Consider the following 18032-nt stretch of genomic DNA (forward strand, 5'->3'; position numbering starts at 1 on the left):
AAATCTTGCCCACTCACAAATACATCTGGGACAAAACACATTTCTGCAATGGGGAGATGAGGCCTTCAGACAAATATCATATTTTATTAAAAATGGAGGAAACAAGTTCTGTCTGGGGGCAGGGAATAGACTCTTTGCTCTACTGACCTCCTTCTCAGTCAGCGCAGACACCAGAGTCCACAATGCTGCTCAGACACGACGGCTGTTGTTAGCGCCCATGCAGTGTAAAGGTCAGAGGTCAACTGCTGACCTGCATATGGATTTTTTGTTTGTTTGCTTTGGTGTATTTAAGGGGGCTGTGAAGGAAATGAGAACTATTCTGGTTGAGGTCTGCTAAGCCTCGTGTTCTGCACTCTGGTGGACATTTGCTCTGTGCAGCAAAAGTGTGTGTGTTTATTGTTTTGTGTGTGTGTGTTTTTTTTTTTTTGAACACTTACACTTTGCTCAGTTTTGGATGCATTTGTCTTGCTTGTTTTGCAACTTTTTTTCTTGACAAATGGCTCCAAATTCTGCTGCCTCATTTTTCTTTTTTCTTTTTCCCCCCCCCCCAGATTAGTCAGTTCTGTGTTTGGCACACTGCCAAGGGTTAGTCCTGAATTTACTGCTCTCTGAGAGCATGCGGCCTTCTTGAGGAGGCGCAGGAGGAGGTGTTGACACGTGATCGGTTGTTGATGGTTTTGGCTGGTGGAGGGTGTGGAGCTGCCCACAGCTGAAACCTCCTCTATTCTGCTGAGAGAGAAGCTTCAGTCAGTACATGATGTTATCTCTGAAATATCAGAAAATCGTGTGAAAATGGGGTTACTTTCAGAATTTATGTCTGAGTTTTGAGTGCAGTTTATATTTACATGTAGATAGATGGAGAAAAGCAGCCAATCTTCTTATTTGGTGCTCAAATTACTGACTGATTGCTGTTATCAAAATTATTCAAAATGTCACTGTACAAAATGCAAAATTTGCACTGGGCACAATTTCTCCAGTCACAGCCACATAAGCCTATAACTTCTGTGTTGTCTGGGTGTCTTGGTGGCTTTCCTCACTCTTCTCCTTCTTGCACAGTCACTCAGTTTTTGAGAACTGTCTACTCCATGCAGATTTACAATAGAGTGCCATACTGTTTGTATTTCTTTGTAATTGATGTAAATAAAGTCCAAGTTCAGTGGCAGCTTCACCATCAGAGAGCCTCATCCACAACAACCACAAAAGACCCCAAGTTGTCAATGATGTGAAAGGGGGCAATGCACGGTATTAAGAACAGGAGTGTGTAAACGTTTGATCAGGGTCATTTGGTATTTCTGTTGTCATTATGATTTAAGAAGAGAAAACAGTTGTTTGACAATAAATGGCTTCATCCAACCACTAAACATGAGTGAAATTTTTTTTTTTTTGTATTATCATTCTTATTCTCTGAAAAATGGCAAAAAAAAAAAAAAAAATCTGCCAGTGTATGTAAACAGTTCAGCACAACTGTATGAACTGAAATAATGTAAACCAGGTTTTTTCTGATTATCGGATTACTGAAGTGCATGTAAACGCAAGAGATCAGATTATTACTGTTATCTGATTCTGATCATGTAAACGAGCTCAACTCGACAGGGGAGCTCATCTCCCGTGAAGTGCACGCTTGATTTTTTTTCCCACAGCAGCACCCCAAAAATTGGGTAGGAGTACATGTACTGTTTTCAGGATGGAGCTTAAGAAAATCCTTCTCTGTTCCACTTCATCATGAAGCTGCATAACTGGTGATACAAAATATCCTCATATAAAATCAACAATAATGATAATAAAGCAGACTGTATCGGCAGATATCCAAATTCAGATAATCTGGATTGGATCAGGGCAGCACGGTGGCTTAGTGGTTAGAACTGTTGCCTCACAGCAAGAAGGGCATGGGTTTAATTCCCGCCTGTGGCCTTTCTGTGTGGAGTTTGCATGTTCTCCCCGTGTTTGCGTGGTTTCCTCCGAGTGCTCCTGTTTCCTTCCACATCCAAAGACATGCAGATTAGGTGGATTGGAATCTTTAAATTGTCCGTAGGTGTGCAAGTGGGTATGAATGTGTTGGTCTGTTTGTGGCCCTGTGACAGACTGGCGTCCTGTCCTGGGTGTACCCCACCTTGCGCTCTATGACTGCTGGGATAGGCTCCAGCCCCTCGCAACCCTTCATTGGACTAAGCGATTGTAGATGTGTGTGTGTGTGTGTGTGTGTGTGTGGGGATTGGATCAGAAGTGAACAAAAATATGGATCCCTACCATCGGTTAGATGTTTTATTGTTGTTAGTGTGCCTTAATTGAGAGAGTGGCGACATGACAAGTCGGAAAAACAAACAAAAAAAAAGGTCATTGTGCCATCTGGAAATCCAGGTATTTTATTTATTTATTCACTGAAAATGATGGGCATTTGGAGGCACAAATAGACACAGCAAGGGCTTCAAGATGTACAGATTCCCTTAAGATCTGAACAGAAGAAAAATTTAGGAAAATAACGTCAGCCGTGTGGGATGATTAGCCGAATTCATTGTCAAAGCTTTGCGAAGTAAACTTATTGTTCAGTCCCATGTACAGTAAAACTCACCTAAACTGTCATCGTATGAACCAGATATTCACAGTCAACAGACAAAAATAGTCCCAAAGTTTTGTTATTGTTTTCCATGTAATAAACACCGTATATAACTGATTTTGTACAACAGATTTTTTGCTCACATCTGATAAAATGTCCCGTCCGATCGCAATGTATTTCCATTAAAACCCCTTGCATGTGGGACTGGAGTCATTTCCCTGATTAAAAGCCCCACAGTTTTTTTGTTTTTTTTTCGTTTTTTTCCCCCACACTGCTCAGCCTCGGAGCCGCAACGTGCACCTGTTAAGACACAGCAAAAGGCTGTGATTTCACACTTTTCTGCTTTCGCTCCTTCGTCTGCCATCATATTTTAATAGTTTTTGCAGTGCGCACGCTGATTAAAATTGGATCAGAAAAACTTTACAGCACAAAGTCGGAAAAAGTAAATTGTACAGCTTACGTGTGATTTGGAGGTTACTCCAGAATAAAGTATAATCCAGAGATGGAGAACTTTAAAACTGTCATGCATGACACAGAGCTGCAGGAGCATAAATTAATTAAGCATAAATTAATTAATAATTCATTGTAAATTTGATAGCTTAACTATATTTATATTTATTTTGATAGTACCTGTACCTGGCTGTGTTGCTGTATGTGGTTAAATGATTTAAAAAAATGTTGAAAACATTAACGGTTCATTCAGTAGTTCAGCGCAGTTGGAACCAAAATGGCACCATGTTCTGAGTTGACGCCACTCTCTCAATTAAGGCATGCTAATTGTTGTACCCCCCCCACCACACACACACACACACACACACATACATACATACATGCAAAACACCTGTAACTTTGTGGGGTGTTGTGCAGAGAAGTGCCTCTTGTTAAAATGAAATGAATTAATGCAGAATGCACAAACAAAACATCATTTTGACTCTCTTTGTCAGCTTTGAAATTGAACCACAGCTTTTCATGTTCTCTGAGAGAAGACAGATTTTTGGGTTTGATCTGTGGCCTGTGAGCAGTTTACGGTCCTCCCTCTGTTTTGGACTCGGCTCTTCAAACTGCCATTTAGGCCCATTCAGAAACGATCAAGTATTCATTACACCCTCAGACATTCTCGTGGTGTCCCTCTCCTGCTACGGTCAGGTCATGTGACTGGTCATAGACCCAGCGATGCCATATGTAGTCAGGTCCGCCCTCCCTGCTGTAAACAGATCGCGAGAAGTCAGAGGAATAAAAAAAAAAATCCGGTGTCAGCATTTCTGCAGCATGTGTTTGTTCCCCTTTACTTCCTCACTCGTTGCATGCCTGCAGCAGTCACGTCCAACTTGTTGTTGTCGTTGTCTCAGTCTCCACGGTTTGAACGAGTAACCACATATTTACCAGCATTTTATTTAAAAACTGTACTATTGCAGACCCTGTGACTCACCTTCCACCTCCTGATAGAGCTGGTGAGTGTTAAACCAATAGTACTGTTGTTTTGGATGTTACCTGACCTTTGGCTTGTTGTTGTCACACTTGCAGCGAAGATAGTTTTGTTTCACTGTCCTCTGTGCGCGTAGTTCAGGATGTTTGGTCTGGATCAGGGATGGCTACTCATGCATGATGAAGAGGCTGCAGGTCTTTGTTCGAGCTGATCATCTCAGCATTTTTCGTAACCTATTCAGAAAAAGCTGCATCATACTGATAGAGAGACTGAAACTCAAAATCCTTACAGCAGAAATTTATGGAGTGCAACATGTTCAGCAAGCCAACCAGGGATGTGCTGCTGGGAAATGACTGGTTAGCTCAGTTCTGAGAGCATGCATCAGGCCCATGTGTTGCTGCATCCACCACACAATCAGTGCATCTCCACTTCTCAAATGTAAAAGTTTGCTGCAGCCAGGTGAAATGTGGACAACCCCTTGGCCTTCTTTAGCTGTTGGGGTTCTCAACATTGAGGCATCTGCATGTTGGATAGCCAAAATGTCATAGCTGAAGCTCCCTCTCGGTGCAGGTAAGACTCATCAACTAAGTGACTGCTTATTTGACAGTCCTCCCAGTTGTACCAAAAATCCAGTAGATTACTTCGGTCACTGAAAATGCTGGGAATCCCCAGCACCAATTAGGCTTATGTGCTTCCCTGATTAAATACTTCACCTTGAATAGGGACCTGCCTCATTTAAGGACCAGGTCAAAACTTCGTCTGAAAAAAAAAATTGCCTGTATTAAATAAGCGCCCAGCATGATGTGCATTAAAAAGATTAAATTTGGACGAGTCACTGTTTTTCCTGTCTGCTTTGGAGTGGTACCTTAAAATCCTGAAGCCTGACTTATGCTTCTCCAACTCCATAGCTTTGTATCCATGCAATGATGTCAATGTGCGTGTGACACTTTTAAAGTTCTACATCATGTTGGTGGGTGTCGTAATGCAGTTTACTGCAGGAACAGTGTCTTTTTCTGGATCAGTTTGTCCTTTGAGTTCCACTTTTTTGTACAATTGTCAACCTCCAAACCAGCATTACAGTACATGCAGTTTCCTTCCATGAATTACAGGTCATTTAGCAAAATGTTCTGCCAAACGTTCCTCTTTGATCCATGATCGAAATGTAATTGCTGTGTGCACTGCAAAAACTTGTAAAATATGAAGGGAGAGAAAGAAGTGAATGTGAAAAAGTGACCGATCACAGCCCTTGCGGTCTCCGCCGTTTCGACCGGGCTCCGGAGAGAGTTTGTAGCCACGCAGAGGGCTCTGATCTAGAGCAGTTGTCTTTGGTTTGTCACACCCAGGGACATGTGAACCTTAATACTGTATTACAGTGCAGACAGCAAGCAGCATTTTGTTAATAATCGTGGGGCCTTAAATAAAGGCCTGTCTTGTTTAGGCACCAGGTCTGGTATATGTGTGGAGTTTTAATGGACACACTGAGATGGGGCAGAATGTTCAGTATATACAAGCTTTATTTCATGGAAAAATATATAACGACATTGGGACTTTTGCGTTTGTCCGGTGAGTGCAAGTGTCCGGTTTATACGATGTTGGCTTAGGCGTGTGTGTGTGTGTGTGTGTGTGTGTGTGTGTGTGTGTATACATACATACATATATATATTATACAGACAGTTGTACTCAAAAGTTTACATACCCTGGCAGAGTTTATGGTTTTTTGGCCATTGAATATGTCTTAGACTTTATTTACATCAATTAAGAAATACAAACAGTATGGCACTCTATGGTAAATCTGCATGGAGTAGACAGTTCTCAAAACTGAGTGACTGTTCAGGAAGGAAAAGAGAGGAAAGCCACCAAGATACCCAGACAACCCAGAAGAAGTTATAGGCTTATGTGGCTCTGAGTGGAGAGATTATGCAACGTGCAAGCTTTGTATTTTGTATCACCAGTTATACAACTTCATGATGAAGTGGCATAGAGGAGGATTTTCTTAAAGAAGACCTGAAAGTTAGCTACAAATTGCCAGAAGGTACATCTAAGATACAAGCCTCAATTTCATGTGTTTTGGTAAAAGAATATCCTTCTCCGCTCTACTCCACTATGAAGCCAAGAGTTTGCCCGGTAGGCAAACTGACTACCGGGCAAACAAGTCAGTTGAGGATGCAATCATCATGGTACTGCATTACCTCCCGCAGCACCTGGACTCTGCGGGTACATACTTGAGGATCCTGTATGTGGACTTCAGCTTAGCGTTAAACACCATCATCCCCAATATTATCCACCACAAACTTGCCAACCTCTCTCTGCCAGCTCCCACTTCAGTGGATCTCCTGATGGACAGGACACAGCAAGTGAGCCTGGGGAGCATCACATCCAGCACACGGACAATAAGCACTGTCACCCCCCAGGGGTGTGTGGTCTCCCCACTGCTCTTCTCCCTCTATATGAATGACTGTACCTCAGGGAACCCCTCTGTTAAACTCCCGAAGTTTGCAGACGACACCACCATCACTGGACTCATCCAGGATGGTGATGAGGCTGCAGACAGGAGGTGGAACAGAGGTCTCTGTTGTGGTCAGAACAACCTGAAGCTGAACCCGCTCAAGACTGTGGAAATGATAGTGGACTTCAGGAGAAACCCGCCATCACTCCCCTCCATCCTCAACACTGTGTCTACTGTGGGCACTTTCCAGTTCCTGGGATCCACCATCTCCCGGAATCTGAAGTGGACCTCCCACATAGACTCCATCAGGAAAAAGGCACAGCAGAGGATATACTTCCTCAGACAGCTCAGGACGTTCAACCCGCCCCAGGAACTGCTCACCATCGTTTATACATCCATCATCCAGTCTGCCTTGTGCATCTCCATCTCTGTTTGGTTTCCCTCTGCCTCCAAACACGACAGACACGGACTTCAATGAACTGTCAGGAAGGCAGAAAAAAATCATTGGAGCCAGCCTGCCCTCCATCCAGGACTTATACCGGTCCAGGACCAGGAAGCGACCTGATAACCTCTCTGCAGAACCCTCAATCCCTGGACACACACTGTTTAAACTCCTCCCCTCTGGTTGACGTTACAGAACTCTGTACATCAAAACAACCAGACACAGGAACAGTTTCTTTCCAAAAGCTATCACACTGATGAACAGTTTAACCTGCCAAAACACTCACTAATTCATGTACCTCATGTACAACTTCAGTCTGTTTCCGTTTGTTCTTGCACACATTTTTTACTACATATTTTATTTGCACATTTCTATTTGCACAATCTTTTATTGTGAATTATTTTATTTAGTGTATATTTATACATGCTTGTACAGAGAGTACAGTTCAAACTGGAGTCAAATTCCTTGTATTCTTTGATACTTGGTGAATAAAGATGATTCTAATTCTGATCAATTCTGTCAACTGCCATCAAGTAAAGTCACCAACTGTAATTGAAAGTAACAAAGTCCTTTTAAATGTAGATGAATGACAGTGAACAAATAATGTTCAACAGTCAGTGTTACAGCTGATGGTACATCTTACTTTGCACAGTAAATAAATCTGGCAGAAATGAATTGACTGCTCCAGTTTTGCAGCCTGTTATTTTCCAGAAAAGTGCCTCTAGGAGTGATTTGTGACAAAAGGGTGTCTTGCAGATGTCCCTTTGTCACTTTTTGTTGTATAGGATTTAGATGATTTCTAATCAACCCTGTCCCGATTACAGCAATGCTCTCTACTGAAGACAATCAGGCGGAGGTTGACTGTGCCTACAGCGACGAGGACGACCCGCTGAATGAGGTGGAGTTGAACGGTAACTGGACACCCCAAGAAAAAGCTCTCCACGAGGCTCGGCTCAAAGCAAAGGCCAAACGTCGTGTGCGCAAGACTTCGTCCCGCAGTTCCACCAGCGAGTCATTTTCCGAATCAGGAGAAGTGGCCGGAAGTGACCCACACAGTCCCAAGGGTAAAGTCGCTGCCCATGACCGCAAATCCAGAACAGGCAAAGGCAGAGGACTGCCAAAAAAAGGTACTAGAGCACCTCACATAAACCTGCTAAAAGCTGTTGGTTATTAGTGTTGGCTGTCCACAAACATTTCTGCTGTTTTTAAGCTTTTTGTTTCTAGGGGGGTGGCCACGTCCAGCCATGAAGTCAAATTAATACCTTTTGAAAATTTTAAGTTGACAGTGACCTATAATTTAGATACAGTGTACAGAAACGGCAATGAAAAATGGTTAACTCTGTCCTTTCTTCAACATATTTGTTAAAGTGAAGATGTTCTCACATTTTATTTGCTGCTCTTTTTGTGTCCTAGGTGGGGCGGGTGGTAAAGGAGTTTGGGGTGCTCCTGGGGTAGTTTATGAAGATGAGCAGCCAGATGTACGGGACCCCAACTATGATGAATCCGCTCAGGTGAGCCCACCGCATGCTACACAGTGACATACGAGGTCTATCAATAAAGTATAGGTCCTTTTTATTTTTTTCAAAAACTATATGGATTTCATTCATATGTTTTTACGTCAGACATGCTTGAACCCTCGTGCGCATGCGTGAGTTTTTCCACGCCTGTCGGTGACGTCATTCGCCTGTGAGCACTCCTTGTGGGAGGAGTCGTCCAGCCCCTCGTCGGAATTCCTTTGTCTGAGAAATTGCTGAGAGACTGGCGCTTTGTTTGATCAAAATTTTTTCTAAACCTGTGAGACACATCGAAGTGGACACGGTTCGAAAAATTAAGCTGGTTTTCAGTGAAAATTTTAACGGCTGATGAGAGATTTTGAGGTGATACTGTCGCTTTAAGGACTTCCAACACAGCAGGACGTCACGCAGCGCTCCCAGGCGCCATCGTCAGCCTGTTTCAAGCTGAAAACCTCCACATTTCAGGCTCTATTGATCCAGGACATCGTGAGAGAACAGAGAAGTTTCAGAAGAAGTTGGTTTCAGCATTTTATCCGGATATTCCACTGTTAAAGGAGATTTTTTTAATGAAAGACATGCGGGCGGATTGCAGCGTCGGCTCGCAGCCGCCGCGACGCTCCGCCACAGGAAAAACATCTCTGTTGGAAGCCTTAAGGACAAGTTGGAACATGTCCAGCTGTTAAACAATTTCTCGTATACTCACTCCACTGAAAGCCATCAAAAGCCGCCTGGATTTTACAAATGGTTATCAACACAGGTGTTTTTCCTGCACCGGCACCGCGCCGGCTGCGTCCTGACGCGCTGACCCGTCTTTCATTAAAAAAATCTCCTTTAACAGTGGAATATCCGGATAAAATGCTGAAACCGACTTCTTCTGAAACTTCTCTGTTCTCTCACGACGTCCTGGATCAATAGAGCCTGAAATGTGGAGGTTTTCAGCTTGAAACAGGCTGACGACGGCGCCTGGGACCGCTGCGCGACGTCTCGCACCGTGGGAAGTCCTTAAAGCGACAGTATCACCTCAAAATCTCTCATCAGCCGTTAAAATTTTCACCGAAAACCACCTTAATTTTTCAAACCGTGTCCACTTCGATGTGTCTCACAGGTTTAGAAAAAATTTTGATCAAACAAAGCGCCAGTCTCTCAGCAACTTCTCAGACAAAGGAATTCCGACGAGGGGCTGGACGACTCCTCCCACAAGGAGTGCTCACAGGCGAATGACGTCACCGACAGGCGTGGAAAAACTCACGCATGCGCATGAGGGTTCCATCATGTCTGACGTAAAAACATATGAATGAAATCCATATAGTTTTTGAAAAAAAATAAAAAGGACCTATACTTTATTGACAGCCCTCGTATTATCGTCCTTTTCGTGTCAGAATGTGTCACCATAGTGCAGCACAAGGATCCTGGAGCAGTGCAACGGGTTATGGTCCCATCTGTGGTCATATTGAGGGTCAGGAAAGACTGATTTGGGGAAAAAGTGATTAACAAAGGTCAAAATTTGGACCTGTGATACCAGTGTGTTGGGATTAATTAGAATGGTTATTTTGAGGAATTGGTTAAACCTATGGGTACTGTAAAACACTAATATGTTGCCAAATATCTATTAGTGACATAGCATTTGACCTTGTGTGACCTTGGAAAGTCATCCTCATTTGGAATAGCTATTTCAAGGGATTGGTTAAAGATGCATGTATTGTGAGGAAACACTAATGGTCACACATCCTGTGACTGTGAAAGGTTGAACACTTTTAGATGGGCTATTTTGATTACTTGGTTAAAGATACAAGAAAACACCCATACAGTCGTGTCAGCTTTCTATTGGTAATGTGACCACGAGCGGTCAAACACTGGTGGAATGCTTATTTTAAGGAGTTGTCTGTAGGTACACAAGCACATACATGCGTAGTTACTATTAAACACTAATATAAAGTCGTATATCAACTTTATTTTGGCCATATGACTGCAGGCAGGCCAGTCTAGTATCTGCACTCTTTTACTACGAAGCCACACTGTTGTAACACATACAGAATGTGGCTTGACATTGTCTTGCTGAAATAAGCAGGGACGTCCCTGAACAAGATGTTGCTTGGATGGCAGCATGTGTTGCTCCAAAACCTGGATGTACCTTTCAGCGTTGATGGTGCCATCGCAGATGTGTAAGTTGCCTATGCCATGGGCACTAACACACCCCCATACCATCACAGATGCTGGCTTTTGAACTTAGCGCTGGTAACAGTCTGGATGGTCTTTTTTGTGTTTTGTCCAGAGGACACAGTGTCCATGATTTCCAAAAACAATTTGAAATGTGGACTCATTAGACAGCAGCACACTTTTCCACTTTGCGTCTGTCCATTTCAAATGAGCTCAGACCCAGGGAAGGCAGCAGTGTTTCTGGATGTTGTTGATGTATGGCTTTCACTTTGCATGGTAGAGTTTAACTTGCACTTGTAGATGTAGCGACAAACTGTTAACTGACAATGGTTTTCTGAAGTGTTCCTGAGCCCACACAGTAAGATCCTTGACACAATGATGTTGGTTTTTAATGCAGTGTCACCTGAGGGATTGAAGGTCACGGGCATTCAGTGTTGGTTTTCGGCCTTGCCACTTGCGTGCAGAAAGTTCTCCAGATTCTCTGAATCTTCTGATTATATTATGGACTGTAGATGATGGAATCCTTACATTCCTTGCAATTGAACGTTGAGAAACATTGTTCTTAAAGTGTTGGACTATTTTTTCATGCAGTTGTTCACAAAGTGGTGATCCTCACCCCATCTTTGCTTGTGAATGGCTTAGTCTTTTGGGGATGCTCCTTTTATACCCAATCATGACACTTACCTGTTTCCAATTAGGTGTTCTTTGAATATTCATCAACTTTCCCAGTCCGTTGTTGCCCCGTCCCAACTTTTTTGAAATGTGTTGCAGGCATCCATTTCAAAATGAGCAAATATTTGCACAAAAACAAGAAAGTTTATCAGTTTGAACATTAAATATCTTCTTTGTGGTGTATTCAATTGAATATAGGTTGAAGAGGATTTGCAAATCATTTTATTCTGTTTTTATTTACATTTTACACAATGTCCCAACTTCACTGGAATTAGGGTTATATCACTAATGAATTATGTACTCTGTAACTCTGACTTATTGTCAAAAAAATCTTTGGACAAAATCACACATTGGTGCTATGTTTTTTTGTGAATATGGAATTTTTTTAAAAACTTTTTTAAACTTGGGTCGGGTTGGTCATGTAAAATATATAATATTAAAGACAAGGGTGTATAAAACAAGATTGTGCACATGGTCACTACACCCAGGTGGCTCAGTCCCATTGCAGTCAGCATTTATTTTCCTTTCAATCTTTAACTGTGTTATCAAGCAAACATGTGGTGTGATAATGAAGGCCGGGTGTGTTTGTCCTCTGCTGTGGTCTGGCTGTGATTGCACAGTGGGAATAGAGCTTCTGTGAATAAAAAGTTGATAATGCTTTAGTAAAGCCAGCATGAGTTGTCCTTGGATGTGGTGGAAATATCTGGATGGGAACTGTTAGTGGGTTAAAAGTGAACTGGAACAGTGGGGCACAAAAGTACATGGCACACATTTCCGGCAACGACATTTGTGTGTGTGTGTAGTGCCTCCGGAAAGTATTCATAACACTTCACTTTTTCCACATTTTAATTTACAGCCTTATTCCAAAATGGATGAAAACATTTTTTTCTCAAAATTCAACACACGATACCCCATAATGACAATTTTTTGTGTTTAAGATTTTTTTTTTTGCTAATTTGTTAAAGAATAAAACAGCTTAATTGGAGTCCACCTGGGGTAAATTCAGTTGATTGGACATGATTTGGAAAGGCACACACCTGTCTACATATAAGTTCCCACAGTTGACAGTGCATGTTGGAGCACAAACCAAACATGAAGCCCAAGCAATTGTCTGTAGACCTCTCAGACAAAATTGTCTCGAGGCACAAATCTGGGGAAGAGTACAGAAACATTTCTGCTGCTTTGAAGGGCTCAATGAGCACAGTGGCCTCTATCATCCATAAATGGAAGACGTTCAGATCCACCAGGACGCAACGCCTCCACAGTGGAATGTAGTAGAGTGTGATTCCTCTGGGCAGGACGCAACCGTCTACCTGCATCTAACAGTAAATGGACACACTAAAGAGAACAGCGTTCATACAACCCCAATTCCAATAAAGTTGGGATGTTGTGTAAAACGTAAATAAATGTGTTGCAGGCATCCATTTCAAAATTAGCAAATATTTGCACAAAAACAAAAAAGTTAATCAGTTTGAACAGCAAATATCTTGTCTTGTGCTGTATTCAATTGAATATAGGTTGAAGAGGATTTCCAAATCATTGTATTCTGTTTTTAATTTACATTTGACACAACGCCCCTACTTCATTGGAGTTGGGGTTGTATTTTAGATGGGGATTGGTGGCACCTACAGTCAGCAGACTAAGATCATGAACAAAGAGGAGGAACATGAATGAACACGTCAGGCTTTTTGCAATCTTCAAATCTGCTTTTAGACTATTCTTTTGTCCGTGTTTCCTGACTTTTCTCTGTAGCACAACTAGTTTTCTCACATTCTTGACATTCACAAAGGCCAAGTGTTGAGTGGGGATGTTGAGTGTATTGATTGTGACATTCACCGTGTGTGTTGGTTTGTGTAGAGGTGCATTTTCAGGGGAGGTGATGGTCTAGTGGCTAAAGTGTTGGGCTTGAGTCCAGAAGATCATGGGTTCAAATCCCCACCTGACTGGAAAATCACTAAGGGCCCTTGGGCAAGGCCTTTAATTCCCTGTTGATCCCGGTGTGAGTGAGCCCCTTGTATGGCAGCACCCTGACATCGGGGTGAATGTGAGGCATAATTGTAAAGCGCTTTGAGCGTCTGATTCAGATGGAAAAGCACTATATAAATGCAGTCCATTTCTCTTTTCCCAATGCTGTGCTTGTCCTTTCAAAGGGGGACACGGTTTATGCAACAGTGGTGCCAGAGGTCGACGAGAAGGAATTGGAAAAGATGGTGAACCCAATTGTGCAGGAGTACTTTGAACATGGAGACACCAAAGAAGTCCAGGTACACAACCTAGCCTGAAGCCTTTTCATTGCAGTTCACCTAACGGTGCACACTGGCTGTTTTAACCTTTAAGCTTAAAGCACAGAATTTGCATTTCTGGCAAGTATTCCCCCCCCCCCCCCCCCCCCCCCCCCAAAAAAAAAAAAAACATCAACTGGATTGGTGAGTGCGCAAACATTATGTCCTGCTGCAGTAAAGATGGCATGACAGTCATCAGTCATAATGGTTTCATGTACACATGATCACTCTGTAAGTAGACACTTCATATTTACAACATATGTACCTCTTGTACAGTAGAAGCACTGTCGATTTTGGGGGATTTATGTGTAAAAAATATACATATTAATGAGGTTGAAGTGATTTCTCTTTTGAAGACTAATTTACAGATGATACTTAAAGGATATATAGTGTATTTAAAGAATGTTCTTATACAGTGCGAAACGTTTTGCACTGTGTATTGCATCCACATGGGTCATGTTGATGTGCATAAGTGTACTGTAGTAATTGTTTATTGTAAAGTGTTTGAGAAATTAGGCAGTCAAAGTGCATGTTGTGTTGTACTTTAAATGAGTGACAACTACACAGGACCACAAGTGTCACAGAAATAATGAAGAATTTAGTTGAATTATCAATTTTGCAATAAAAAAGCAACACTTTAGATATGACTTTACATACCCTCCAATAAAAAAATGTTAAGGGTGTATATAGGACACATCTGTCCATGAGTCTTGCAAGTGCAGTGTCTCTTGTACTGTTTTGTGGATTTCAATGAAACGTCACATAGTGGTAGCACACTGTGAAGGTATGTATGAAGGAAAATAATTCTGGTGTGACATGCTGGTACCCGTTTTTTGGCAGCATTATTCCTGATGTCTACATTAATCTTTAAATAAATAAACTAAATTGCAGTGTAATAATTGACATTTTAATGGATAGAGGGATTTAAAAAAATAATGTACAAATCAAATATTATTTCATCAAATAGTTGAAATAAAAACTGTTTTTTACAAACAAGTGATTGATAAGTATATCATTTAAAAATCCGTAAATTCATAATGTAATCTCTTTGAAAGTACAGTTTAGAATGAGAAGGAAATTCACTTTTTTTGTAAGTTGTTGCCGAGAACAACTGCTACATAGCTCGCATGGATTTAGTATTTTCCTAGGTGGTGCATTCATGTACTGCAGTGAAGAACTGACAAGTGTTTCACATTCAACTGCTTTATTGTAATGTTGGGAAGTGGAACACTGAGAATCCAACACTGACTCAAAAGATTTGTGTGGTCTTTTTTTTTTTTTTCTTTTCTCCGTGTTCAGTTTCTCAACGTGTTCATAATGCAGCTTAGGGTGAATTGGTCTGTCTTTGATCACAGCATGTGAACGCATCACTGATGGGATCCTACTCAAAGTCAGCTTGAAGTATCAGAGTTCATTTTATTATTATAATGTCTTGAACGTAATGGAAAAGTAAAATCGGAAAAATACATTTTGAGAATAGTTGCCATTCATGTAATCTTTCATTCTAAGGGGCTCATATAACAAATGGTCTCTTTGGCCATTTGAAGGAAGTCTAAATTTCCTGATTGTTTGTATCTTTGTTTCAGATGTTGTTGAAAGAGCTCAACCTTGGTCCTCATAAGTATGAATTCTCCTCTGTGGCCGTGTCCTTGTCCCTGGAAGGCAAAGCCAGCCACAGAGAGCTGACATCCCGCCTGCTGTCCGATCTGTCGGGAAAGATGCTGTCGCAAAGTGACATGGCCCGCGCCTTCGACAAAATACTCAAAGAGCTTCCAGACCTCATATTGGACACGCCAGAAGCACCTCAGGTACAGAAGAGAAACTCATCCAGATCCACTAGAAACAGTTATGACTTGACTTGTGCAAACGTTCGAGGATACTTGAGACGCGAACAGTGTATGTGCCAGTGCACATACAGACCCTGCCCTGACTCACTCACTCACTCACTCACTCACTCATCTCCAACCACTTACTTGAATTAAGGGTCACGGGAGGCTGGAGCCTATCCCAGCAGTCATAGGGTGTGAGGCGGGGGACACCCTGGACAGGACTCCAGTCTGTCGCAGGGCCACATATAGACAAACAAACGCATTCACACCCACACGCACACCTACAGACAATTAAGTCTCCAGTTCACCTAACCTTCATGTCTTTGGATGTGGGAGGAAGCCGGAGCACCCGAAGGAAACCCATGCAAACACGGGGAGAACATGCGAACTCCACACAGAAAGGCCACAGGTGGGCATCAATCCCATGACCTTCTTGCAGTGAGGCAACAGTGCTAACCAGTAATCCACTGTGCTGCCCCCCCTGACTGTAGCATTTAAATATAGACCACTTTCCATTCTTCTGTCTTACCCATGATGCATCTCGTAATGCTATTGTTGGGCAAGTCGCTATAAAGCGAAAGTGGAAATGTTGAAAGATCTTTTAAAAATGCTGTAAACACCTCTGTTTTGATGCCCCACACACGGTGTTGGAATTCTTTGGATGAAGCTACATTAGCTTGCGACAGTGAGAAGCTGAAGGTGATTGATGGCCTTGATCCTTACGATATATAAACTGATCTTGATGGTCTCAGAAATGCCAAATCCAAAACAACAGATCAACAACGGAGCTAAATTTCACATTGTCTGAAGTGCTATTTCAACACACTAAATAATTTATGCAAATGTTTCTGATGGTCACAGATGGGTCGGGGAATGCAGTGATAAATGGAGAATCAAATGGCCAAATTTCACTGTTTTTAACACTTGCAATAACTAAATTACCGAACCATGTATTTGCTCATTTCAGAACATTTTTAAAAATTCAAACCTGAGATAAATCTTCAGGTTGAAATTTGCTTTGTTGATCTGAACTAACTACAGTCACCATCACTTGCTTGAAAGTTCCTCTGTCCTTCTTCCTTGTGTGTCACGACTCTCAGGATGTCAAAAAAATTTTAGTGACCCTTTGTTTGCATTGTCACTGTTTGTGCAACTGAACACCACACATGAATTAACCACACTCTGTGCTAACTGGCGCTTCATGGCTCACCGACGCTCACTCTGTTTATGTTCTCTGCCTCACAACATGGCAGCACGATAAGTCATTTGTAAGGACGGCCACAATGGGAAGGGGTCATTTATGTCTGTAATTTGATATTGATGCACATACCCAAACTGTCCAGCAAGTGACAGTGCAGCATGTGACATTTTGTTTTCATAGTGTCTCTGAAAAATCTGTGTATAGACTGGGTTTTTTTTTTTGTTATTTTATAACACTTAAATAGTTGCTTGTCATTTGACTGGTGGTTTGTATGTCATGTGATACTGATCATTTATTCCATTTACCTTGCAATTTTGGTTCCATACATTTTGTACCATTGCACTCCATAACCACCTCTCGCTCTCACTAGTGGCAATGGCACTTGGCTTAAAAACAAACATGGTCGTGACAGATGACTATTTGAACGAGGTTATTGATGGTGCTCATTGTTCTAACACACACAAGAAAAAAACAAATCCAGTGCACCGCAAGCCATCTAGAAGCATTTGCCGTATTCGCTGAGACATCTCGAGCTGAAGCTGTCTGATGAAGAGCTGGACAAATTTCTGTTGTGATTTTTTGCAGGACTGTGGAAAGCAGATGGCAGTGTGTATAGGAAGAAGTCAATGTGTGGCATCAGCTGCAGACTACATCATCAGGATTGTTTTTGAACTATCTGACTGTTTTTGCAAGTTGATTGAGAACAATTTTGGATTGGATTATTTAAAGTTTGTGTTGGACTGTTTGGAACCGCTTGAGAGGCTTATGGTGGAACACTGCTGTCCTCAAATGGTGCACGACTCCAAACGGTTTCAGTACAGATGAATTATGTCTTCATGTTGACATGTTGGTGTACATGTTTAAAGCTGAAGGATGTGGAGGCACAGCTCATAACTCCTTAATTTAACAATTTGCCCCCTTTATTGCAGATGTTGGGCCAGTTTATAGCCAGAGCCATAGCAGACCATGCACTTCCCATGTCCTTTTTGGACTGTTACAAGGGCAAAGTGGACTGTGAACATGCGAGGTGAGGCACAAATCAAAGTTAAAAATTCAGTTTAAGAAAAAAAAGAGGCTGATACCCACCATCACCCACCACCCCCAAGGAGCAGGAGTAGGAGTAAAACACTGCTTTATTGCCTTTTTGGAATACAAAAAAACCCCCCAAAAAAACAGTCAACACAGGAAATCTATGTACATGTGGCTTTTTACACGAGACCATCAAATATGGCTATCGGGTGTTGCGAAGACTCGGCTAACCTTGACATATTTTAAGAGGTATTTAAGACGTTAAAATGTCACATTCTTTCATATTTTTATGCTATGAATCATGCAAATCCTTGTTTTATTGAGGGGTGGGGTGACAGCCAATGAGAGTAGAGTGGCACCATGATGTCACTGGCTGGTCTCTCTGGCACTCCAAACCCACTTTGTTTATGAGTGAATATAAACATGTTTCTCATATATTATGTAAAAGCTAGCAAGAAATGAACACTTCTAAAACTGAAA

General features: G+C 41.9%; 1 protein-coding gene across 1 annotated transcript in view; it reads left to right on the top strand.

Annotated features, from left to right (window-relative positions):
- The window catches only part of pdcd4a (programmed cell death 4a), a 48775-nt gene that overhangs the window by 19609 nt on the left and 11134 nt on the right, over positions 1 to 18032 (top strand). Inside the window, exons 2-6 of the mRNA XM_034188339.1 lie at positions 7693 to 7995; positions 8282 to 8379; positions 13362 to 13475; positions 15080 to 15301; positions 17453 to 17550. Coding sequence (XP_034044230.1) covers positions 7693 to 7995; positions 8282 to 8379; positions 13362 to 13475; positions 15080 to 15301; positions 17453 to 17550 — 835 coding nt within the window. The remainder of the gene's footprint in view (positions 1 to 7692; positions 7996 to 8281; positions 8380 to 13361; positions 13476 to 15079; positions 15302 to 17452; positions 17551 to 18032) is intronic.

This window comes from Thalassophryne amazonica, chromosome 15, assembly GCF_902500255.1.
Source record: "Thalassophryne amazonica chromosome 15, fThaAma1.1, whole genome shotgun sequence".
NCBI lineage: Eukaryota > Metazoa > Chordata > Actinopteri > Batrachoidiformes > Batrachoididae > Thalassophryne > Thalassophryne amazonica.